The sequence below is a fragment of the Erpetoichthys calabaricus genome, chromosome 6 (genome assembly GCF_900747795.2).
Source record: "Erpetoichthys calabaricus chromosome 6, fErpCal1.3, whole genome shotgun sequence".
Lineage (NCBI taxonomy): Eukaryota > Metazoa > Chordata > Cladistia > Polypteriformes > Polypteridae > Erpetoichthys > Erpetoichthys calabaricus.
In genome coordinates this window covers 127,599,543-127,625,094 of record NC_041399.2, presented here as the reverse complement: position 1 = coordinate 127,625,094, position 25,552 = coordinate 127,599,543, and the positions used below count along the sequence as shown (strand labels likewise).

At 40.6% G+C, this 25,552-nt stretch overlaps 1 protein-coding gene across 4 annotated transcripts in view; it reads left to right on the top strand.

Annotated features, from left to right (window-relative positions):
* abcb8 (ATP-binding cassette, sub-family B (MDR/TAP), member 8) overlaps positions 1 to 25,552 on the top strand; it is an 842,402-nt gene that overhangs the window by 191,419 nt on the left and 625,431 nt on the right. For all 4 annotated transcript variants that reach the window (XR_007935257.1, XM_051928892.1, XM_028803917.2 and 1 more), the window contains one exon: positions 24,516 to 24,649. Coding sequence is in view for 3 of the 4 variants with exons in the window: in XM_051928892.1 (XP_051784852.1) it covers positions 24,516 to 24,649 (134 nt within the window). In the remaining variant the exon portion in view is untranslated. The remainder of the gene's footprint in view (positions 1 to 24,515; positions 24,650 to 25,552) is intronic.

Here is a 25,552-nt window from a genome sequence, read left to right as displayed (position 1 = left end):
TAAAATGCAACTTAATAAAATGAGGTCTTTCCCTGTCCATCTTGGCGGTGATCTCATCAGACCTGCTTCTACTGTAAAGAATCTTGGTGTCATTTTTGATTCCTCCCTCTGTTATTCCGCCCACATAAATCACATTAAGAAACTTTCTTACTTTCACCTCCGTAACATTTCCCGTGTTTGCTCCTTCCTCTCCTTCTCTAATGCTGAGAAACTTGCCCATGCTTTTATCACATCCCGCATCGATTATTGTAATTCCCTACTGGCAGGTGCCCCTTCTAATCTTATATCACAGCTCCAGCTTATTCAAAACTCGGCTGCAAGAGTCCTTACATGGACCAGCAGCAGCGAGCACATCACACCCATCCCACTCCGTCTTCACTGGCTCCCTGTGTCTTACAGAATTGAATATAAAATCCTACTAATAACCTACAAAGCCTTAAATAACCTCGCGCCAAACTACATCAGTGACCTTCTCCATCACTATGTGCCTGCCCACCCACAAAGGTCCTCTTATTCTGGCAATCTTGTTGTGCCCCACACTAATCTACCCTCCATGGGTGACAAGGCCTTCAGCTCTATAGCGCCCAGACTCTGGAATGACCTACCAAAATTAATCAGGTCAGCTGACTCCATGAATTCTTTTAAAAAACAACTCAAAACTCATCTGTTCAGGAAGGCTTATAGCTCTACTTGACTTTATTACCCTTCTCTCAGTTTACGTCTCTGTCAAGATGCTCATGTAACCTGTATGTGTGTGCTAGACCATCAATTATGTTGTCTGTTAGGCTTTTTCTCTGAATTCACTGTCGTAATCTTCTTTATTTATTTATCTGGCTTGTACAACGCTATATACTGTTTACCCTGCCGTTCTTTCTTATATTCTGTAAGTGCCTTGAGCATGGGAAAGGCGCTATATAAATAAAATGTATTATTGTTATTATTATTATTATTATTATTATAGATTCTGGGTATTGTGTAGTGTAGTCAGCTATTACCAGAATATATTTATGACCACATGCAGAGGGTTCAAACGGTACTACAGTATTGACTGCTATGCGTTAATAATATCTATGAGTGGGACGGGAACAATGGAAGCACAGTCCTTCCGAGGAATCTGCTGTAATTGACATTTTGGACAGGAAGCACAAAAATAGCAGACCTTTTCATTAATTTCTGGCCAATAAAATCTGAACTTAATCCACTCTAACGTCTTCTCAGTTCCCAGATGGGCACCTAGGAAATGGAAGTATACTAGCTTGCGAAACTGCCACAGCGAACTTTGCGGAACTAACAATTATGACCTCATCTTTCTCTCATGCTTGGACACAAGGTAAAATAAGTCATTATTAAGCACAAAGTGCAGACCCGGTGGCACTGGAAATGACATGCACTGTCTGTCAATCAGTACAACTGCATTCTTAGCAGACTTAAGGGCATCATCGTCCTATTGAATGAGGTGGAATTTGCCTAATTGAAAGTGTAATTCTGATAGCAGACCTTAGCTGGTGTCCACATTATGCTGGATGACCACGTGATCCCGCTGTATGGCCGGTTGACAGCATGGTGTTGAGGACAGCCTGAGATGGTGTTTCACCATCATTAATAAGGCCCAGTGTTTTACTCATGGTGGTTCATACTCCAGTATCACTGGATAAGAAGGGCTGTGCATGACATCCACCCTAATCTTACAAGTCACCCCTAGCTAAGTGATTATGCATGAGACGAACTTGTACCATCAAGTTTCCCCATGAATACAGGATAGACTGGTTGATTGAGATTCACGTTGTCACAGGAGAATGTAGTGGCAAGCATCAATTGAAATGTTATTGCCAGAATCAATAAGTTAGGTGATCTTATGCCCATTTATCACCAACACCTCAGTGTAAGGAAGTGAAAGTAAAATTGGGTCTTTCTCCTCGTACACAGCTGCAGTCCATCAGCTTGCCGAAGTGGGGACAGTTAGGAATGGTGTGGTCCAACTACCTGCACTTGTAACAGTGAGAAAGGGTTGCATACATCTTCTTAGGTTAGACTTAAGGAATCTGCCTTGTGGTGGGTAGGCACAGGAGTGGCGACGCATCCTGTCTGGGACTTTCGGTAATTAGTGGACCATTCTGAGTGCTCATCTTGCAAAGCTGTGTGATGTCATTCGAGGGCTGTGATAAGGGCATTCATAATTTTCTATTCTTGCCTGTGGACCAGCCAGGTGAGAAAATTAGGGAGGGTGTTTATCAGTCATGTGCAATCAGGGAAGTCACAGGCCATAATTTTGGCAACCTTTTTAGAATTGTTTATCTCCAGCCACCACCCAACTCTGCCCCATAAGTCATTAGCTAGGGAACATGACAGCTGGTCAGGATTGAGTTTCCACTCCTGGCATGCTCTTGCTTGCTGGGTCAGACTGATGCCATACCTCTGCAGCACCTCAGCCTTGAGTTGGTTATAATCAGCAGCAGCCTGCTCAATGAGGTAATAGGCTTGCTGAGCTGATCCCTTCAAGAATGGTGCCAGTATGGGCTCCCATTCCATGTGCTCCCAGTGATAATGGGTAGCCATATGTTCAAAAACCATGAAGTAAGTCTCCATATCATCAGTGTGTGTGCAATGGCTGCAACACTTGGGATAGAACCAACAGTCATTCCTGCTGAAGAGCAGCATGCACCTGATTACATACCTCCACTTTGGCAAGCCGAGTCTCTTGTTCCCTGATCTGGACCTTAAAAGCCTGGATATCCACAGCCATGGCTTGCATTATGGCAGCAACATCTTGTTGTTCTGTCAGCCTTCTTGGTATTCCCAAAATTCTGCTAACTACGCCACTGTATGAGAGAAAGACAGACACACACAAATGTTTTTGGGCACCTGTAGACACCCCTTATAACTGGAAAAAAATGCATTGGACAAAATATTTTTGGACAAATAATGTCTTTTCAGATGTGAGTCTAATTCTTGACTGCCCAATATGGCGGTTCTTTCAGATTTCAGGACTTCTGGCAGGAAGAGGCCGGTCCAGGTGGATGGACACTGAAAGTTATGTCATCAGTGTTAAACCTGTCGATCTTCCAGAGTGCTTGGGGTGTGGGCAGAACATTAGAACACTCTAGACGAGAACAGGCCATTCAGCCCAACAAAGCTCGCCAGTACTATCCACTTATTTCTTCCAAGAAAACATCAAGCCGAGTTTTGAAAGACCCTAACGTCTTACTGTCTACCACACTACTTGCTGGCTTATTCCAAGTTTCTATCGTTCTTTGTGTAAAGAAAAACTTCCTAATGTTTGTGCGAAATTTACCCTTAACAAGTTTCCAACTGTGTCCCCGTGTTCTTGATGAACTCATTTTAAAATAACAGTCTCGATCCACTGCACTAATTCCCTTCATAATTTTAAACACTTCAATCATGTCACCTCTTAATCTACTTTTGCTTAAACTGTAAAGGCTCAGCTCTTTTAATCTTTCCTCATAATTCAACCCCTGTAGCCCTGGAATCAGCCTAGTCGCTCTTCTCTGGACCTTTTCTAGCGCTGCTATGTCCTTTTTGTAGCCTGGAGACCAAAACTGCACACAGTACTCAAGATGAGGCCTCACCAGTGCATTATAAAGGTTGAGCATAACCTCCTTGGACTTGTACTCCACACATCGTGCTATATATCCTAACATTCTGTTAGCCTTCTTAATGGCTTCTGAACACTGTCGGGAAGTCGATAGCTTAGAGTCCACTATGACTCCTAAATCCTTCTCATAAGGTGTACTCTCGATTTTCCGACCGCCCATTGTGTATTCAAACCTAACATTTTTACTTCCAATGGGCAATACTTTACATTTACTGACATTAAATTTCATCTGCCACAAATCTGCCCAAGCCTGTATGCTATCCAAGTCCTTCTGTAATGATATAACGGATTCCAAATTATCTGCTAATCCACCTATCTTGGTATCATCTGCAAACTTAACCAGCTTGTTACTTATATTACTATCTAAATCATTTATATATATTAAAAAATAGCAGCGGCCCTAGCACTGACCCCTGTGGAACACCACTCTTAACATCAGCCAGTTCTGATGAGGTTCCTCGCACCATCACCCTCTGCTTCCTGTGTCTGAGCCAATTCTGCACCCATCTACAAACATCACCCTGAACTCCCACCTCTTTTAATTTGATGCCCAACCTCTCATGTGGCACCTTATCAAATGCTTTCTGAAAGTCCAGATAAATAATATCATAAGCTCCACTTTGATCGTATCCTTTTGTTGCCTCCTCATAGAATTCCAGCATGTTAGTAAAACACGACCTCCCTATTCTGAACCCATGCTGACTGCTTAGAATAACTCCTGTCCTTGCCAGGTGTTGCTCAATCTTATCCTTAATAATTCCTTCCATTAATTTTCCTGTGATGCATGTTAAGCTTACTGGCCTATAGTTGCTTGGATCTGTCCTGTCACCCTTTTTATATAATGGGATGATATTTGCCATTTTCCAGTCCTTCGGAATCTCTCCAGTGCGCAGTGACTTCCTAAAAATATGCGTCAAGGGTTTATATATGTACTCACCATCCTCCTTAAGAACATGAGGATAAATATTATCTGGTCCTGGTGATTTGTTCTATTTCAGCTTATTTAATCTCAGCAGTACTTCTCCCTCTACAATTTCCAAATCCCTCAGTACCTCCTTAGTAGTCCCTGTTACCTCTGGGAGGTTATCCACTTGCTCACTTGTAAACACCTCAGAAAAATGTAAGTTTAATGCATCCGCTATTTCACTGTATGTATCTTTTAATTCCCCTTTACTATTCCTGATGCACTTGACCTCCTCCTTGACTGTTCTTTTACTACTAAAATACTGAAAGAATCTCTTAGGGTCTTCTTTCAACTTATCTGCTATATTCCTCTCCAACTGTCTTTTAGCCTTCCTGATATCCTTCTTAATGGTTGCCGTCATGTTCTCATACGCTCTACAATTCACTTTGCAGTCATTAGTCTTATATGCCTTATAAAGCAGTTTTTTCCTTTGTAACTTCTTTTTTGAATCTTTATTAATCCACCGTGGAGTTTTTTTTCGTTTTCTATTAATTCCAAATTTAGGGATGTATCTGTCCTGCATTACATGTAAAACATTTTTAAACCTGTTCCACTGCTCCTCAACTGTCTCCACACTTAAAAGCTTATCCCAGTGTATCCTACTTAGACTTTGTCGCATCTGCTCAAAATTAGCCCTACCAAAGTTCAACTTAACAATTTTAGTCTTTGCATCTGCACTCTTACAAAATACTGAGAATTGTATTACATTATGGTCACTTGACCCTAGTGGTTCAATCACCTCTACACTCTCAATTCTATCCTGATTATTACAAAATACTAAATCCAGACAGGCTTCACCCCGTGTTGGTGCTTTAACATGCTGTGTTAAAAAACAGTCATTGATTACTTCTAAAAACTCCTGCTCTTGTACTCCGCCATCTGTAAGGTTATCCCAGTTAATATTTGGATAATTAAAGTCCCCCATGACTATAATATCTCCCTGTAAACTTGCCTTTTTGATATTACTAAAAAGATGTGTGTTGAAATTACTGTCTGAATTGGGTGGTCTATAACACACTCCTAAAATAAGACCCCTTTCCCTAATATTTTCCAGGCGAAGCCACATGTCCTCACTAAGATGGGGCTCATCATCCAACTGAAGAAGACTTACATTTAAATCCTGCTTGGCATAAACAGCAACCCCACCTCCTTTTCTGTTCTGTCTATCCTTCCTAAAAAATGTGTATCCGTCTATGTTACACTCATCCCCATCTTTGTTATTTAGCCAGGTTTCCGTTATTGCTATAATATCATAATTATGCTCTGCTACATATAACTCCAACTCACTTACCTTATTTTTGATACTTCTAGCATTAAGGCAAGCTATTTTTAATGTATTACTCCTTCTACATTTAAATGTTTGCTTAGAATTTACATTACTATGCATTCTTGTTTCTACACCATTGTTTGTTCTTCCATGTATAGATCTAAACCTGGCCTGTCCTAAACTCCCTGCCCCCCCATTCCCTAGTTTAAACAATCCTCGACTAGCCTACACATACGCCTCCCCAATACATTGGTGCCCCTCCAGTTCAGATGTAACCCGTCATGGCGGAACAGGTCCCATCTGTTCCAAAAGGAGTCCCAATGCCCCATAAACCTATACCCTTCTACCCTGCACCAAGATTTGAGCCACGCGTTAAGCCTTCTAATCTCCTCAATCTTACCTGGACTGGCACGTGGCACAGGCAGAACTTCGGAGAAGACTACCTTGTCAGTTCTGCTCCTCAGCTTAGCACCTAACTCTTTGAATTTGGATTGCAGAACTGACAGACTACCCTTATGTATGTCATTTGTTCCAACATGGACAATGACAACTGGATCCACCTCCGCTCTGGCCAAGAGCCTATCCACCCTTCCAGGGAGGTCCCCCACCTGTGCTCCCGGAAGGCAACACACCGTGCGAGACTCTCTCTCTCTGGAGCTCACCTGTGCTTCAATCCCCCTAATGATTGAGTCCCCAACTATCACTACCTCTCTCTTTTTGGGAACTGGTTTTGAGGTGGCCCGTTGGGGCTCCTCATCCCTGCCTACCACCTCAGAATTATCAGAGACACCGTCCAGCTCCGCAAGGACATGATAACGGTTTGCCACTTCTAATTCTGGGGTTGATGCCCCCGGACAGTGTGCACCCTTTGCCTTATGCCTTGTGACCGTGACCCACCTGTTTCTACCTGTCTGGTCTGGAATCTCCTCCCGCGCCACCTTGGGGGTGCACTCTATCTCTCTAAAGGACACCTGGGCCAAGTCCGCCAATTCTCTATTACAACGCAGGTCAGCCAACTCCTCCTCCAGTTCAGCGACCCTGAACTCGAGGTGCTGGATCAGCTGACATCTCTTGCAGATGTAGCCCTCATAGACAACTGGCTTTTCCAAACCATCATCTAAAAAGTCCAACATCCAACAGGACTTGCATTGCACGGGCCTCATTATTAAAATTTGATTTGGGATTAGTAAACTGCCTTAAGTTTATTTTATTTTATTTTTTTTTAAATTAAATTTCTCCTTCTTTCGGCTGCTCCTTAACTTAAATGGTATAACTAAGATCTGCTACATATATTTTACACCTTTTCACCTTAAGCTCCTGTACTGTTCTGCCTCTCAGCGGCCTGCTATTTGTCTTTCTGTGAGGTTAACTTAACTTTTCTCTGTCTCTTCTCCTAACGTTGTACTTCTCTTTCTTATAAGCTCTCCACTCGCACTGTTTGTATTAATTAACCCTTACGCTTTCGACCACTTACTGTTCTACCTCTGGACCGCTAAGGACTGTTTAATCTAAAATAAACAAAATAAATAAAACTTTACTACCTTGTTTGCTCCTACAGCCGCTTGTGCAAACTTGGCGCCTTAACGCTGGCCGCTTACCTGCGCACTGCTGAGCCTTTTACTGCTTTGAAGTCAGCCGTGGCCTTTTTTTCTTTTCCTTTAAACTAAGGAATCGCTGTTACGAGGACGCGGTTATTTGCTTACAAATGCCGATATCAGTTACTGCTGCTTTCTACCCTACCTCCTCGATGCTAATTCCAATACAGATAATGAAAAACAAAAATAGGTACAAGTAACTTTTCAAGCGCACCTCCAAACACCCAGCTACTTTTGCTCTTGTGCGGGTGAAAAAAAAAGCTAAAAAAAAAAAAACCCTTCTAAAGGGAAAAAAGCTTTAAAAATTCCCACACGGTTCCTTAGCGGCAACCAAAACCCAAGTTTTAAGAGCAAAATGTATTTTTTTATTTAAATCTCACACCACAGAACAGACCAAAAACTCTCAACAGCCTCTAGCGTTTGCAAAGCACACGTCAGCACAAAGCACACGTCAGAAGGCGTTAGTACACACTGCCATAGAATTACCATCACCAGAGCCCCCAACAATTGTTTATCAACAATTTGTACTATAATAGCTCTTCTGTGGGATCAAATCAGACAGGTTAGCCCTCTCCCAACATGTGAGCCTTCAGTGCCCATGATCATATCACCAGTTCAACATTTGTATTTCCTTAGACTAGACCACTTTTGATAAGTACTAATCATTGCATTCCAGGAACACCCCACAAGGTCTTTGTCAAAGTTGCTCAGATCCTTACACTTGCCCGTTTTTTCTGCTTCCAACACATCACTTTTTACAAAATGAGTGTTCACTTGCTGACTAATGTATTGAGAGGTGCTATTGTAATGAGATGAAGTAATGTTACTCATTTAATCTGTAAGTGGTTTTAATATTGCAGCTGATTAGTGTATATGCTGTGATAAAGGCGCTATAAAGTGCCCGACCCAGCACAGACTAACTCAGAGGCACGTGTAAAAACACACAAGACTTTTATTTTTCTTCAGCTGGAGGGCACGTCTTCCCCCTGAACCCCCCAGCCACAACACAGTCCCAAAAGCACTTAATATAAATCACAATCCTCTCCACTTTGGCACCACCACTCCTCCCAGGCAACCACGTCTTGTACCTCCCGATTCTGGCTGCTGAGTGGTGGTTGCTGGCCCCCCTTTTATCAGGCACCTGGAAGTGCTCCAGGTGGTTGATTACTGACATCCGGCTGCACTTCCGGGCAAGGCGAAACCAGTGCCCAGTAGGGGCCAGCCGCTCCTGTTGCAGCACCCCCTGGCGGCGCCTGCGGAACCCCACAGAGCTGCACAGAACTCCAACCCCCATGAAGCCCTGGGGGAGTCCGAGGCACCGCTGCAACCCAGGGATGCTGCCATCTAGCGTCCAGGGGGAGATACTGGGTTTCCCATCCTTTTCCCCCTGGCAGATGTGGTGAAGAGGCATCCCGGCCAGGTATGGGTCCCGGCCATCTGTCACAATGCTAATACATTTGCTGTGTTTAATCTAGCTACAGATGTTTACAAGCAGTGTTAACCTTAAAACAATAATACAAACAATATATTCATTTTTTCCTGTTCCATCATCTCAAGAGCTGGAGGCAATAATTTATTATTTGGTCTTCAAGGCCCACAGCATGGTTTTTCTGGCATATATGTAAGGAGAGTGAACTTTGTGTTCTATTGTCCTGATGTCATTGCTCATGACACCTTGTGGTGTCATTCTGTACTTCACCAACACCATTAAATACATTTACAGAAAGTATGTGATCAGTTAACTTTTTTCTTCAGCTAGAGCGTCTTGTTTTTTATAAGGTCTGTTGTTGCTTGTGCACTTTACTTTCTTTTATAAAGGCTAAACTCTGAATTTACTGTCTTAATCTTCTTTATTTATTTATCTGGTTTGTACAATGCAATATACTGTATATTCTGCCGTTCTTTATTATATTCTGTAAGTGCCTTGAGCATGGGAAAGGCGCTATATAAATAAAATGTATTATTATTATTATTATTATTAATTCTCCTTAGAGCATCAGAGTACACAATCTTACATTGTGACACACCACATGTTATTATGGAGTCCATTACAGAGCGCAGAAGCTGCATCCAGGCTGAGAGCAGACAGTCACTGCTGACACTGCATTATAGAGGAAGAAGTGTACATTTTGCCATTTGGTTCTTGTTCACATGTAAGCCCAGCCTTAGGTTTGTCCATCTACTTTGGCAAAGGTCAGTTGTTAAATAGGTGAGAAAATAATCCAAGGCTAGGCACCTCATTGCCTGTGATGTGCCAGCAAAACTGTGTTTGATTGGAATTGATATTACCTTATCAAAAAGAGAAAACTATATGTTGCATATTGAGGGAGAGGTTTTCATTTTAGAAGTCTCACAGGTAAACACATCCTTTAGTCAGTTGTCCTACAACTGCCTTCTTCTGTCTATATAAACTTGTTTCCAGATACAGTGGAACCTCGGTTTGCGAGTAACTTGTGTAGCAGTTAAAGCGTGGAGCCACCTCTTGAACCCTCAGGTACCACTCGAGACACGAGGTAAAAGTATAACTATTATTTATTTTATAATTATACAGTGCACCAAGCACCCTCCACTCCACACTCATATAATCAATACTCTATTCAATAAACAATACTCTCTCTCTCCTCCTCGCCCAGACACTTGCCACCCTACCTCCCAGCTCAGCTCAGTGTTCTGGGCTTCCCATAGTTCTTTTATAGCCCCTGACCCGGAAGTGGTTCCTGGCCAAACCCACAAGTCCGTTTTCCTTCCGGGTCAGGGCAAACCGTCCTCTTCTTCATCCCGGGAGCACGTCGCTTCCTCCGGTCACGTGACTGTAACGCACTCCCGGGTTATAGGGGACGCAAGAGCCCACTAGCCCCCCTACAGCGACTCCCGGTGGCCCCCAAGGTATCCAGCAGGGCTGTGTGTATAAACTACAAAGTCCATGAGGCCCTGCTGGAACTCGGGGCACCATCATGCTGTCCGGAGGGCTCCTCCTACCGGCCTGGGGGTGGCGACCGGAGTCCGTAGCCGGTCGTCCATCACACTTGGTTTACGAGTGTTTTGCAAGACGAGCAAAAATTTTTAATAAATTTTGACTTGATAAACGAGCGAGGTCTTGCAGTACGAGTAGTATGTATACACTTTGTCTGCTGAGCGTCATGTGATCACAACTGAGCTGATGGTTCTTCTCTCTCTTGCTGCGGGATTGTGGGCAATCGTCTCCTATTCTCCGTCTGAGTCGGCATGCCTCACTCATATAGTCAACATCCGTACGAGCGTATACTGTTTACTACAGCATTAGCATTGTGACTGTGTGTGCGCGCGCTTGTGTGTGTGTGTGTGCTCGCTCGCGTGTGCGTGTGTGTGTGTGTGTGCTGTGACATGCAAGTCCCCGTCTTGCACACTAAAACACAAAGCTGAGTCTCAGTACTTTAGCAACACCAGCTTTATTCAGCTTGAAACAGACACAGCAGTCAGGCAGGACCCTGCGCATTTATAATGTTCCTTGTTCCTTATTTTTTTTTTTAATTTTATGTATTAATTTTATTGTAATCATTCCATACAAATAGATCAATTTATAACAAAACAAAAATTGAAGACAAATCAAACCCCACCCCTGAGAAGGAGAGCTTAGCCTAAGGAGAATTGCTTAGGGCTTTTTAATAAGGCAACAATAAACAAAAGAAAGGAAGAAATATATATAGGCAAATAAAAAATGGAGAAGGGAATTCAATGCAGTAATAGTTATTTCTCTTATTCTAAAATAATATTGATTAGATCCTACCAGGTTTTAAAAAAATTCTGTACAGATCCTCTAACTGAGAATTTGATTTTTTTCCAATTTCAAATAATATAAAACATTGGTTTCCCACTGACTTATCAGAGGAGAGTTAGGATTCTTCCAATTTAACAGAATAAGTCTGCGTGCCAAAAGTGTAGTGAATGCAATCACCGTTTGCTTGTCGTCCTCCACTTCAAGTCCATCTGGAAGAACACCGAACACAGCTGTTAATGGGTTAGGAGGGATTGTGACTCCAAGGTTGTCTGAAAGGCACTTAAAAATTTTGGTCCAAAATGATGTTAGTTTGGTGCAGGTCCAAAACATGTGACCCAGTGAGGCAGGAGCTTGGTTGCAGTGTTCGCAGGTTGGATCTTGCCCTGGAAACATTTTGGACAGTTTTACGCGAGACAGATGAGCTCGATATATAATTTTTAGTTGAATAATTCTATGCTTTGCGCATATGGAGCTCGAGTGAATTCTCTGCTTTGCTACCTTCCACTCCTTTTCTGATATATTGATTAAGAGATCTTCTTCCCAATGTTCTCTTGGGTCTTTGAAAGGTAGGGACTCTAATAAGTTTTTTTATAATGCGGAAATGGTGTTTAATTCCTCGAAATTGATTAGTATTTTTTCCAGCTTGGTGGAGGGTACGAGGTGAGGAAAATCGGGCAGTTTCTGTTTAACAAAATTTCTAATTTGAAGATAGTGAAAGCGTTAGCGTCAGAGGTTTATCCAGTTCCTCAGCACTTAAAGCATCTGTTTGTGGTGTCTGTAATGTATCCAGAAATGCATTAGATTGTGTGTTGTCTTCTTTGAACTCAGTAGAATATAAGGATTTATAATAATCTCTAATTTCGTGCATTATATTTTTATGGTCAATGATTTCTTCTCCATTCATGTTGGTGATTACTGGTATTGCATTGCGAACTTCTTGTTTGTGAATTTGTTGAGCTAAAAGCTTATTAGCTTTCTCTCCGTGTTCATAGTACTGATGTCTTGACTTATAAATAAGTTGTTCAGTTTCTTTAGTTGTTAAGATGTTGAGTTCTGTATGCGGGGCCTGCCTTTTCCTGTGAAGAGCTTCACTTGGACGCCTGGCTTGTTCTTCATCTATTCTAGTAATTTCGCTTCTTAGCTCTAACAGTTTCTTGGTTTCTAATTTATTTCTGTGGGAAAGTTATGAAATAATCTGTCCTCTTAAGAAGGCCTTTAGAGTTTCCCAGAGTGTTCCTGCAGAAACCTCTGTGGGCGTGTTTGTCTCTAGGAAGAAGCTGATTTGTTTGGATATAAATTCTGTGCAGTTCTCGTCTGCTAATAGAAGAGGGTTAAGACGCCATCTACGAGGTGAGTGTGAGGGGCTTAATGATTTTAGCTCCAAGACTAGAGGGGCATGGTCGGAGTAAACAATTGTGTCGTATTTGCATGATTTAATCGTAAGCAGGAAATTATTATCTATAAAAAAATAATCAATTCTTGAGTAGCTATGATGCACTGGTGAGTAGAACGAATATGATCTTGAGTTTGGGTTAAGAAATCTTCAGGGGTCTGATAAGTTGTGGTCAGTTAAAAACTGTGTAATTGTCTTTGCAGTGTTAGATGTCGTGCCCCCTGTCACAGGAGTCCTATGTAAGAGTGGATTTAAAACACAATTAAAGTCCCCAGCCATTATAATTTTATGAGTGTTCACATTGGGAATGGATACAAATAGATTTTGCATGAATTCCTTATCATAGACTTTGGGTGCATAAACATTTATCAAAATCATTTTACTGTTAAATAAGTTGCCCATGACCATCACATATCTCCCTTCAGGGTCCGATACTACATCTGATGCTACAAATGGAACTGTTCTGTGTATGAGAATTCCCACCCTTCTAGTTTTCTTTATAAAGCTAGAATGGAACATTTGGCCAGTCCAGACGTTTTGTAGTCTGAACTGATCCTTGCTTAGTAAGTGGGTCTCCTGTAAAAATACTATTTTAGCGTTTAAGCCTGTTAGGTGAGAGCATACTTTCTTTCTCTTTAATTCGTGATTCAGGCCTTTAACATTCCAGCTCACAAAGTTAACTGTCCCATCATGGAGACATTGATTCTGAGTTTTTAATGTCATTTTATTGTCTTAACTGGTAATGAGGCAGTTTTAATCTTAATTTCAAAATTCCCCATGAGTTATTGCATTTTAGCCTATTGTTGCATTGATATTTATAGTTATAAGGATTAGAAGAATAGATTAGATATAGCCTGCTCTCCTTCTCTCCCCCCTTTATCCCCCCCCCCCCTTTTGCCTCCCCACATGAGGCTTGATCCCACTATGCGATGTCCTGGTCCTCTGACATACAAAGAGACAGAGCACGTCCAAAACAAACAAACCCCACCCCACAGCGGCGTTTGAGAATTAAAACAAAGAGATATCTATTGCAGCTGAATTCTAAATACTATCTGCCGAAAATATAATCATTAACAGTCTTTAAGCTTAAAATAATCTTCAGCAATTTTAAGATATTAAGATAATAAAAAAATGAACCCTGGGAATGATTTTAAAAGTAGTCTAGGATAAACATAGTAAATCCTAATGTAATAGTATAATGTAATAGTATAAATGTAATAGTAATGTAATAGTAATAGTAATGTAATAGTAGAAATAGCAATAAACCAAGAGTATGATGTTAAACAATCTACTTCCATCCATCCATTTTCCAACCCGCTGAATCCGAACACAGGGTCACGGGGGTCTGCTGGAGCCAATCCCAGCCAACACAGGGCACAAGGCAGGGAACCAATCCTGGGCAGGGTGCCAACCCACCGCAGAACAATCTACTTAAAGGTGGTAAAAAAAAAAAAAAAAAAAAAAAACCTACTTTAATTACTTCCACACTCACGTCTATAACTGTAATTAAGACATAAACATATAATGTCCAAGTAAAGAAAAGGATGTATAATGATCCGACAGCAGATGGTAGGTCCTTCCCATGCCTTGACAGAATACGGCTCCTTATTAACTTTCAAAAGAGTGTCGGAAACAGCTTCTTTAGTTCCTTTTCAGCTTCCTCCTTGCTTGAAAATACATAATATTGGTCTTGAACTTCCAGTTTCAGTTTGGCGGGATACAAGAGGCTGTATTTGATATTGGCTTTCTGTAGCAACCTTTTAATGTTAAAGTAGGCTGCGCGTTTTGCAGCTGTTAATGGTGAGAAGTCGGGGAACATACGAATAAGATTATTTTGAAATATAATCTCTTGCTTGTGTCTGAGAAGTGCCATCACATCAAGCTTACATCGTAATCGCTTGAAGCGGACAATAAAAGACCTAGGTTTAAAGGTGCTTGATCTGTATATGCGATAGGCAGCTGCTATCTCAATGTTGAGTTTAAAATCATCTCCAATTATTTTAGAGAGTAATTCTACTGTAAATTTCACTGGGCTTAAGCTTTCTCGGTTCTCAGGTATACTCTCAATTCTTATATTGTTTCTTCTGCACCCATCTTCCAGGGCCGCAAGTCTGTCTCCCGAGTTTTTTGCATTCGGAATTCGCAGCTGTAGCTTTTTCATCGGCGTTAGACGCCAATTGTTCCGCTGTTTCAACCCGAGCCGTGAATGACTGCTTAACGTCATCCTGCTGATCTGTAACATCATTAATCTGGTCGGCAAGCATTTTCAGTTTGGATCTATTTTCTTCGATGTGTTCATCTAATTTCTCCAACATGCCTTTATAGTTCACGTCAAAACGTTTAAATAGACTCGTTTCCCGGTCTTTGTTATCCTTCTTAAGCTCGTTCTTAACTCTTTTAGGGCTAATTTTTTTTTTGTTTCTTTTCTCCCAGGGCTGAATATTTTTCCAAAAACTAACATTTTTTAAAAAAGAACACAAAGCAATTGTTTAACATATCAAATCAACAAAAAATATTTACTTTTGACAAATGTTACTGTCTTGCATGTTGTATGAGCCTGCATACTCTATGATTTCACATACATATCACATACATTTTACACAGCAAAGTCTGATCTCGCTCAAAGCAGCCAATTTCAGTCATTGCCACATTGCACTCCTTACAATATGTGTTGCTTTGGTGCCTATTTTTCAATTGTCTGTTGCTGCACTTTCTCACATATATTGTTAGTGTGTACTGTAGAGAGACAAGTCACCCATTTGCCATCGTGCCATGCCACTGCCACCAAGTTTTCTGCCTGCATGAAAACCGTATTGTCACCTCTTTTCATCTTCTGAAACTTTATGAACTTTATGTATGGCATTATAGCCTGGCTCACCCCATGGGATTTGCTTCTGTTTATTACAGAAGTGAATAAAACTTAGCAGCAGCACGTACCTAAGCCACCAGGGGACAAAACACGTTTGGACCAATGCTCCCTGAAGTTATATCACCAGTTCTGTCCCATCTCTATTTGTAATGCCACAGCGCGCTTCATCTCGTCTTTCGTTGTGGGTTTCCACTTTGAAAAACGAGAATGCGATGCAAACGCAGCCCGCAATTCAAAAAAATCTCTGCCTACCTGTTTGTCTCGTCTGACAGTAGCTGAAAAGCAGCATCAGGAGAGAGCAGCCTGAAGTACAGCAGCTGGTGATCTGTCGTGTCCAACAGCAAGCCATGCCGTCTTGTAAACTCCGGTAGCCATATCGGCTCTCAACGGATCAATGTCTGTGTATTTATCCCATGCGAACCTTGCCGTAGATGCATCGGCTGCGCGAAGGCACTCAACTGGCAGCAGATCCGCTGGTGCGGCATCGGCTGGTGTCTGATCAGCTGATGCCTGCTTCTCACTCTCTTGCTCGATCTCCTGATCACTGCCAATAAAATCCGATTCTGAAAAATCAAGAGACCGACTCCGCGATAATGCGCAAAACATCGTCTGCTGAGTGTTTTCTTTTCTGCACTTGCTTCGCTGCCTTTTCACATGTCGGTGCCATCTTGCCTTTGTTTACATTTCGCAACTCACGCACACGCAAGGTTTAGTTGCCGAGTCAACGAGTCTAGCATTCCTCCAAGCACAGAAGGAATGCCTGTGACGTGACAGTGAGATTTGTCGCCATTAACAGCTGATTGTCGCCCCCTATCCCTGGATGTCGACTTTTGTCGACATTAGCCTTCAACCCCTCCTGTCGACAAAAGTCGACATCCACCCTAAAAGAGTTAAGCTCAATGTTCGCCTTCTTAAGCTCTTTATTGTTATCCTTCTTAAGGTCATTTATTGCCCTAGCCATGGCAGTGGCCAGTGTAGCGATCATCTCTTTCAGTTCGGACAGTTCGTTTTGGATTTCGTGCTCTGCGAGTGGAAATGTAGCTCCTGTTACAGCAGGTGCTGCGGGCTCGCGATGAGTAGATGAGAACACATCCTTCAGGGCCTTTTCTAGTCTCGAATGATCCTCAGAAATCGACGATCCAACGCGAACTGTATCACTTGCACCTTCGCTCCCATTTTCACTCTCGACTGAAGACGATACAATGGAGCGGGGTCCCAGGAAATCTGCGCATTTGTCTGCCTGTTCCAGGTCATTTTCCGAGAGGCCATACCTTGCACTCGGGCCGGATGTCTGTCCAGACTTTGATGCAGCTTTACGTTTCTTTTCCGGTTCTTTCTGACTTTTCTTCTTGTTACTCATGCTTGTATATTGTAGTGGAAGTTCCTTGGTTGGGTTAAATACAGGATACCTCTAAATAATATGAAATACGTGGGAAAATAAAGCCACTGCTAGCGGAGCTCTGCTTCAGACGTCCATCTCCTATAACGGACGAGACCAACTCAAGTCCTTATGTTTTACTCAGTCTAAAGAAGATAAGACGCAATCTAATGTGTTTTTTGGGCTCATTACAGATACCACAGGTAGATACTCTTAGTGCTGAGGAACTGGATAAACCTCTGGAACTCTCAGAATTACTAGATGCTATTAACTCACTTTAAAGTGGGAAAGCAGCTGGCCCTGATGGCTACCCAGTGGAATTTTATAAAAAAATTTCAAATAAGTTAGCTTCACTATTATTTATCTGTTCCAGCTGAGCAAACGCTGGCGTGACTGGTCACCGGTAACTTTTTAACTCTTTATCTTTTTTTACGATTAACTTACAATCTAATGGACTAAGCAACTGTTTTCATTTTCATTTTGGGCAGATTTATACGTTGAGTTTTATTTTTCAATCATTTAAAGCTAGACTGATTTCTAGCTTGACTGCTGATTTGGCTGTGTGTGGACTATTTTTCAGCCCATCCCCGCTTTGAAACTTACCTGGCTTTGTTCTCCGGACATCTGAGTTGTCTGCGTCTTCGCTTAACATGTGAACCGGTAGGATATTTATTTGGTTCGTGTTTGTTTGGTCCCTCCTGTCAAGTCAAGAGTATTTATTGTCATTTCATCCATATACAGTAGTACAGCATACAGTGAAACGCTATGCTACTTGCAACAGGCCTGCTTCAGTACTCAGGTGCTGAGCTCCTCTGACTGCACTTCCACCTGTCCAAGCCTCCACTGACTGAGTTGTATCTCCACCCAGACATTGTATTCCTCCCCCTTCGGAGATACATCCACTGCGGGTCCCACCGGAGTATCCAAGCTGACAGTTCTTTATTAATAATGACCTCCTTATGACAGCTGATTGTGGTTTAATTACTATTCTTATCCTCCTTGATCTGAGTGCAGCCTTTGACACTATTTGTCACACTACTCTTCTCAATAGATTATCTTCGATTGGCATTACCCACACTCCACTAGATTGGTTCAGATCCTACCTCTTAGGCCACACTCAGTTTGTTCAGCTTAAAACTTTCACATCCCAACCCACCGCTGTTACTTCAGGTGTGCCCCAGGGCTCTGTCCTGGGGCCCCTCCTTTTCATTATTTACCTCCTTCCCCTTGGTAATATCTTTCGTAAATATAACATTAGCTTCCACTGTTATGCTGATGACAACCAGCTCTATCTCACTAGCAAACCTACTGCTTCCTTTCCACCCTCCTCACTTATTGATTGCATAGCAGAAATCAGATCCTGGTTTTCTTCAAATTTTCTTAAATTAAATAGTGACAAAACTGAGGTTCTCCTCATTGGTACAAAATCAACATTATTCAAAACTGATAACTTTTCATTTATTGATAATTCCTCTGTCTCCCCTTCCCCACAGGTTAAGAGTCTGGTTGTCATCCTTGACAGTACTTTATCCTTTCAGTCCCACATCAATAAAATCTCCCGGTCTGCATATTTCCACTTGCGTAACATTAATCGTATTTGCCCCTCCCTCACTCCCCACACCACTGCTATCCTTTTTCATAGCCTTGTCACTTCTCGTCTGGATTATTGCAATTCCTTTTTCTTTGGTCTTTCTCACAAATCTCTTCATAAGCTTCAACTGGTCTAGAATTCAGCTGCCCGCGTCATTACTAGAACCTCCTCTGTTCACCATATCACTCCCATTTTGCAGCAGCTTCTTTGGCTTCCAGTTAAATTCCACATTCAATTCAAAATTCTTCTGTTAACTTTTAAGGCTATCCACAATCTTGCCCCTCCATATTTGTCTGACCTCCTCCATGTTGCCATTCCCTCCCGTACCCTTAGATCCTCTTCCTCTATCCACTTGACTGTCCCCTTCGTCTGTCTTAACACTATGGGGAGCAGAACATTCAGTTGCTCTGCTCCCCAGCTCTGGAACTCACTACCATCTGAGCTTAGAAATATTTTAGAATATATATAGAAATTATTAGAAAAATAAATTTAAAACTCATTTGTTTAAGACTGCTTTTTCTCTTTGATTACAATTGCTCTGTCTGATTTTAATTTTTGTATTTTAGTTTTGTTTATAATCTGTGTTTTATCTATTGTTCGGTGTCCTTGAGTGTTTAGAAAGGCGCCTACAAATAAATAAAATGTATTATTATTAGCAACGTTTATAGAAGCTAAAGACAACAAAATGCTACCTCAATCTTTTTGCCTAGCATTAACTTACATCTTTACTACAAGGAGCTTCATACAGACCAATCTCACTTCATGAATAATGATGTTAAGATACTCTCCAAAGTTCTACCGAGAAGGATTGAGAAAGTGCTTATTTCAATTGTATTACTGGGTAGCAAATATACAGGCCATAAAGACCTGGGGCCTCATGTATAAACGGTGCGTACGCACAGAAATGTTGCGTACGAACCTTTCCACGCTCAAATCGCGATGTATAAAACCTAAACTTGGCGTAAAGCCACGCACATTTCCACGGTAATTCATACCTTGGCGTACGCAATTTCTCCGCTCGGTTTTGCAGACTGGCGGCACCCAGCGTCAAAGCAGTGCTACTGTTCCTGTGTGGTTACTCTTTCTTAGATCCACATCCACGGCGGCGGCTTTATCAAATACACTGAAATTAACCGCATATCGTTCATAAATTTAATGCATCTGATTGTAATTAACCTGTAACAATATAATGGTCCACAGAATGGTCAAACTACTGTTCCTGTGTGCTCATCCTTTCTTTCTTAGCTCCACATTCCTGACGCGGCTTTATAAATACACTGAAATTAACTGCATATTGTTTATTAGTGTAATGCATCTGATTGTAATTAACCTGTAGCAATATAATGGGCCAGGGAATAGCCATAGTATTCCAAATACCATAACTGCTTTAGCGTTTTTACGCTCACTGCATCTTGTTCTTCTTTTTGTTGTTCCCGTTAAGGGTTGCCACTGCGGATCATCTTTTTCCATATTACTCTCACTGCACCACTCGGAGTATTTATATCACTGTATCTGAGTGTGAATCACAGCAGCAGATGATCGGAAAGAGAATTATCAGTATACAGTTTCAAGCACACACTACCTCAACCACAGCAAAACGCGTCAAAGCCTTACCTGTACGGACCTCGCGTTTCAGAAACAGTTTCATCCCAATAACTATAAACGCACTCAATCAGTCCATCAAGTGCTTGTTGTAGAACAGTTTGTACTTATAAGTACAATCACCTCACTGTAAACTTACACTACAGTTATAATATTGCACAACCTGCGCTACTTTATAAAGCGCGTATGATGACAATATCATTTTTAAGATGAAATGCAGCAAAATATGTTGCTTATAGTATACAGATAAAACTTTAACTTCATTTAAATAATCTGTATTGTTAATAATTAAACATGTGAGGACACGGTGCCGCAGCGTATAGCTAGTTCAAGGATAGCTCCTGCCTTGCGCTGTATTATTGCTGGTGCTGACGCGACACTGGAAGGATAGACGAATAGAATAATTAAACATGTACTACGAAGATATTTCAATGTTCCTTAAAAGTTTTGAAGAATCGGCGTTCTAAGCTTACAAATGGCTTAACGTCTATTACAGAGCTGATTGTGTGGCGATTGGAGAAAGAAAAGTATGGACAGGAATTGGAGGTTAGTACGTTTGAAAGAGACAGTACTTCTGTAATAAATTATTTCATCGAAGGTCGCACATGGCGAAGCAAGCCTCTTGCGTGAGATATGAACAATCACTGCGCCACCGTGCTCCCATGTTTAATAACATGCTTTCATTCCTATCATCATGAAAATGATATCACGTATACATCTCAGTATTTTAATTATTCAGAGAGCTGTAATATTTCGAATGTAATGGATTCTGTGTCCTGTCGGAGAAAGAGAAAGAATGGAAGCACGTAGTGATTCACACACATAGAGCACATAGAAGATAAAACACAGAACAAAGCATTTAACGTGCTACTTGAGAAACTAGTAAAATAAATGATTTTAAGATGAAGTTTATGATGTTCTACTTTAATGGCAAAATAAACTACGTCATTAAAGTGGAAATTTCGAGATTAAAGTTGACATTTTGTGCTTTTTTCCCACTGTGTGCCTATGTTTTTTGTTTGTACCCTAATACGCTTTCATATGACACTCAGACGGTGGGCTACGACTTGCCTTTTCACGGCGACTTTGATATGTGATTTCTTTTTTATTTCGGGCACTGTGCGACTTTGTGAATTTGATCTTTCGAGTTTTTCCGACACTCTGTCACTCTGTCGATCAGCTTTCTTTTGTTGATTATACCACTGTTTAAACCAACAAATAGTACATTTTTCCTTTGCCTCCACTTGGTATTCGCTGAAATTCTTATATTTTCCCCTGTGCTTTTCCCATTGTCTTTTCACAGAAGGCTATTTATATTGATTTGCATATTCAAAGAGGCGTAATTCTGGGAGGAGTTGGGGCGGGACAGAAGGCGCGTGCACGTGTGTTACTTTTCACGCTGATCTGGATTTATGTAGTGGGAGAACGTGAAAGTATGCGTGCGCACAGATTCCTGCATCTGGATTTTTCTGTGCGTACGCACAATCCCGCTTTTGTGCTTACGCCATGTTATAGTGTGAGTTCTACGCACGGCGTTATACATGAGGCCCCTGGACATTGACACAAATTGTGAACATACATAAGGCTGGTCTACAATAGAATTAAAATCTTGCAGTATTTCTTTATTTTCCCTGTTCTATGCTCCAGTAATGCAAACTATCATTAATGCACTAATAACCCAATTTCCCTTCATTCACCCATAATATGGAACCAATGTAGAAAGCACTTTAAGACAGAGAAGCAATTATCTGTTGCACCTCTACATGACAACCACTTTTTTCCACACTCTATCAATCATACAAAGTATTTAATGTTTAAAAAATGACTGGGATTAAAGCATTTAGAGACCTGTACATAGATAATGTTTTTGCATCTTACAAGCAATTAAGCTTCAAATTTAACTTCACATCCACACAAGCGTTTCCACTACTTTCAAGCTAGAAACTGCTAAATGGAACCTGCCCAATTTTCCTCACCTTCAACCTATTTCTATTCCAGAAAAAGTATTGATCAGTCCTGACGACTCTGATAGCATCTCTACAATTTATAAAAACATTTTAAAGTCTCTTTTTTTTTAAAGATCCCAGGGTACAATGAGGAAAGGATCTTTCACTTAATACTTCAGAAAAGGAGTGGAAGACAGCCATGCACAGAATACACTCTAGCTTCAGATGCGCAAAGCACTCAATTATTCAATTTAAAATCTTAAAAGCACATTTATATTGCTTAAAATAATTCAAAATATTTCCAGGGCAAGATTGAACCTGTGAATGTTGCAGTCTAGCTCCAGCCTCAGTGTGCCACATGTTTTGGGTGTGCACCAAATTAAGATAGTTTTGGGCAAAAATCTTTCAATGCCCATCAGATAGCCTTGTTGTCACAATCACTACTAACCTATAAACAGCCATGTTTGGTGTACTCCCAGACGGCCTTAAAGTGGAAAAGTACAAACAAATCATAGTTGCCTTTACCTCACTACTAGCACGTACATTTATCTTGCTCAACTGAAGAATCCCACCCCACCACTTTTAAGTCAGTGGGTAATTGATGTCCTATAATATTTGAAATTGGTAAAAATCTAATTTTCACTCAGAGGATCTGTTCAAAACATTTTTAAAATATGGCAAGACCTAATCAATAACATTTTAGAATAAGCTTCTGGGGAAAGGATACTCTTCCATCCTTGCTGCTTTAAAAGATTTGCTCTGTTGGTTGGCTCTCCTGTCTTTCTTTTGGGTAGGGATTGAATTTTAGTTTGTTGTGTTTGATTTGATTGTATGGATTGTTATTTTCTTTCAATTAAAACTATAAAAATGTTTAAAAAGATAAATATATAGATAAATAAATAACAATGAGTAATCAAATAAATACTAATAATTTGAAATAGAGAGAAATAAAATATAACAACTTATAATTAAAAAAAACAGTGGTAACAAGTGTAAAAATGTGCCGCATATAAATAATCTACTAGTAGCAGATCTGAGGGCATGGGACAGCACAGATTTCAAAGTCCATCCAGCCAAGGGGTAGAAATTATTGCAGGATCTAGAAGAACAGGTTTAGATGCCACATTATCTTCTGGCAAATGGAAGTGGGATAAAGAGACTGTGGAAGAGGTGGGAGTGGTCCTTCACATTGCTATAGGCTTAGCAGATGGAGGACAGAGAGGTCCCAATGATCTTTTCTGCTGTGTGCACTATTCATTGCAAGACCTTACGGTCAGAGACGCTGTAGTTCCCAAACCAGACATTGATACAACTGGTCAGAACACTCTTGATGGTGTTCATGTAAAATGTGGTGAAAATGGTGGGAGGTAGACTTGTCTTCTTCAGCCACTGAAGGAAATGGAAATGCTGCTGCTGTGCCTTCTGGGCTATGGAAGTGGTGTAAACTGATCAGGTGCACACCAAGGAATTTGGTGCTTTTGACCATTTCCACTGCAGAACCCTTGGGGTGCAGTAGGGTGTAGAGAGCATGGGGCTTCCTAAAGTCAACACTTTTCTCTTTTACCTTGTCCACAATAAGAGTCAGATTGTTGCATTTGCACCAGTCTGCTAATCATCTTATATTAATTCCGTAAAGTGACTTACTCCCATTGCTGATGAGACCTTCCACCATTGTGTCATCCACAAACTTAAAGCAGCCATACAATTTTGAGTAACCAGAGCGAAAGTTAGCTGAATATACAGTCCTGGGTGCACCAGCACTTAGCATGATGGTACTGGAGATGATGTTTCCAATGAAGACTATCTGGGGTCTCTCTGTCAGGAAGTCCAAGATCCAGTTGCATAGGGAAATGTTGTAGCCTGTGGGCCCAGCTTCCCTAAGAGGTTCTGAGGAATTAGGTGCTTAAAACCGAATTGAAGTCAATGAAAAGCATTCTAGCATACAGGTAAGTGTCTCTTTTGACCAGGTGGGACAGGTTCTGATGAAGAGCAGATGATATGGTATCTTTAGTGAAACTGTTAAGATAATAGGTAAACTGGGGAGGTTGAGGTGATGTGTGAAGTCTGGCTTCCATTCTAGTTGCAGTCAAAGCTGACCATACTTATCAGAGAGAAGTTATAGAGGTGTTCTGTATAAAAGCTACAGTTTTACTACAGTTTTTGTGCTGTAACCATAACATATTTTGCCAATTTGCTGCAACTCGGACAACAGTTAACCTCTAAACTAATATGCATAATCAGGGGACTAAAAATTGACCCCAGTTTAAAAATGCACAATGTTATTTTTGGATCTTAATTATTGTTCATTTTTAGTATTATCCTTTAAAACTCAGCCCACAACTCCACTTTTTTTTGCAAGAAGTAAACATATTACTATTCATATTCATAGCCTAAGAAAATGCACTTTTGTGAGATATAAGTGTTCATTTTGAAGCTAATTTTAAAGCTCATCTGAAGTGCTTCCACTCTGTTTAGGTTTATGAGTAAAATCAAATTACATTCATAAAAGTGGTATTGAAAACCTATTATTATTTTTTTAGGTAAATCTACAGTAGCAGCACTACTGGAACGGTTTTATGATCCAGACAATGGTATAATTACTCTAGATGGACATGATATCAAATCCATCGATCCATCATGGCTCAGGGGAAATGCCATTGGATTTATAAGTCAGGTATTTGCCCTCCTTACCATTTTTGTCAGTTTTTATTGTACTTATGAGCATCTTAACCTTCTTTATGTCAAAATTGGCATCTAATAAAAAAGAGGTACAGGAAATATGAAAATACATATTTAAAATGTTCCTTTACATGAGTGAACTCCAATCACCATATTCATAATTGCTGATACCTACATATTTCAAGAACCATATAACCAGTAAAACCATCTGATGCAGTGTAATGTACCGCATTCATACTTTAAGGGTAAGAGTGCATAATTTTCTTTTTAAAATATAAGAGTAGTACATGCACTGCATGTAATCTTTTGTTGGCATACTGAAGTAACTTCCATTGCAGTTACTACGAAGAAGGTTGTTTCAAAATACAACAGGTGAGGGTTGTGATGTATTAACAATCTAGCAACAGGTGGAAAGTGGTGAGATCAAATTTACACAGGATAGGTGACGAAGTTAGTGAGAGCCATATTAAGTAGAAATTTAAGTTAGTGATTGACGTACCTTTCTGAAAGCAGGGTGTTTAAACAGGGGCCTCATAGGTGTTGTAATGTTCTTCAAAAAAAAAATTAAAGTTTCCAGAAGTGAATCACTTTAGGTACATTCTGTGGATATTAACAGTGTACAAAACCAAAATGAAATTCACTTTTTGTTAATGTAAAGATTAAATCAAGATAAAATGTTTGTATAATAAAGAAATAAATTAAGAAAATAATGTAAAAATGTCAATGTCTCTGATTTATATGTGATATTAACTATATACTTCTACCAGTTATTTACTGTCATTATTTATTTTTTAGCTTGGAGCTTATGTCAGCAGTGTTTTAGAACACTAACCAAATTAATTTGCTTCTGACTATAAACATTTTTTTATAAATTATTTATTGCAAATATTTTATAATA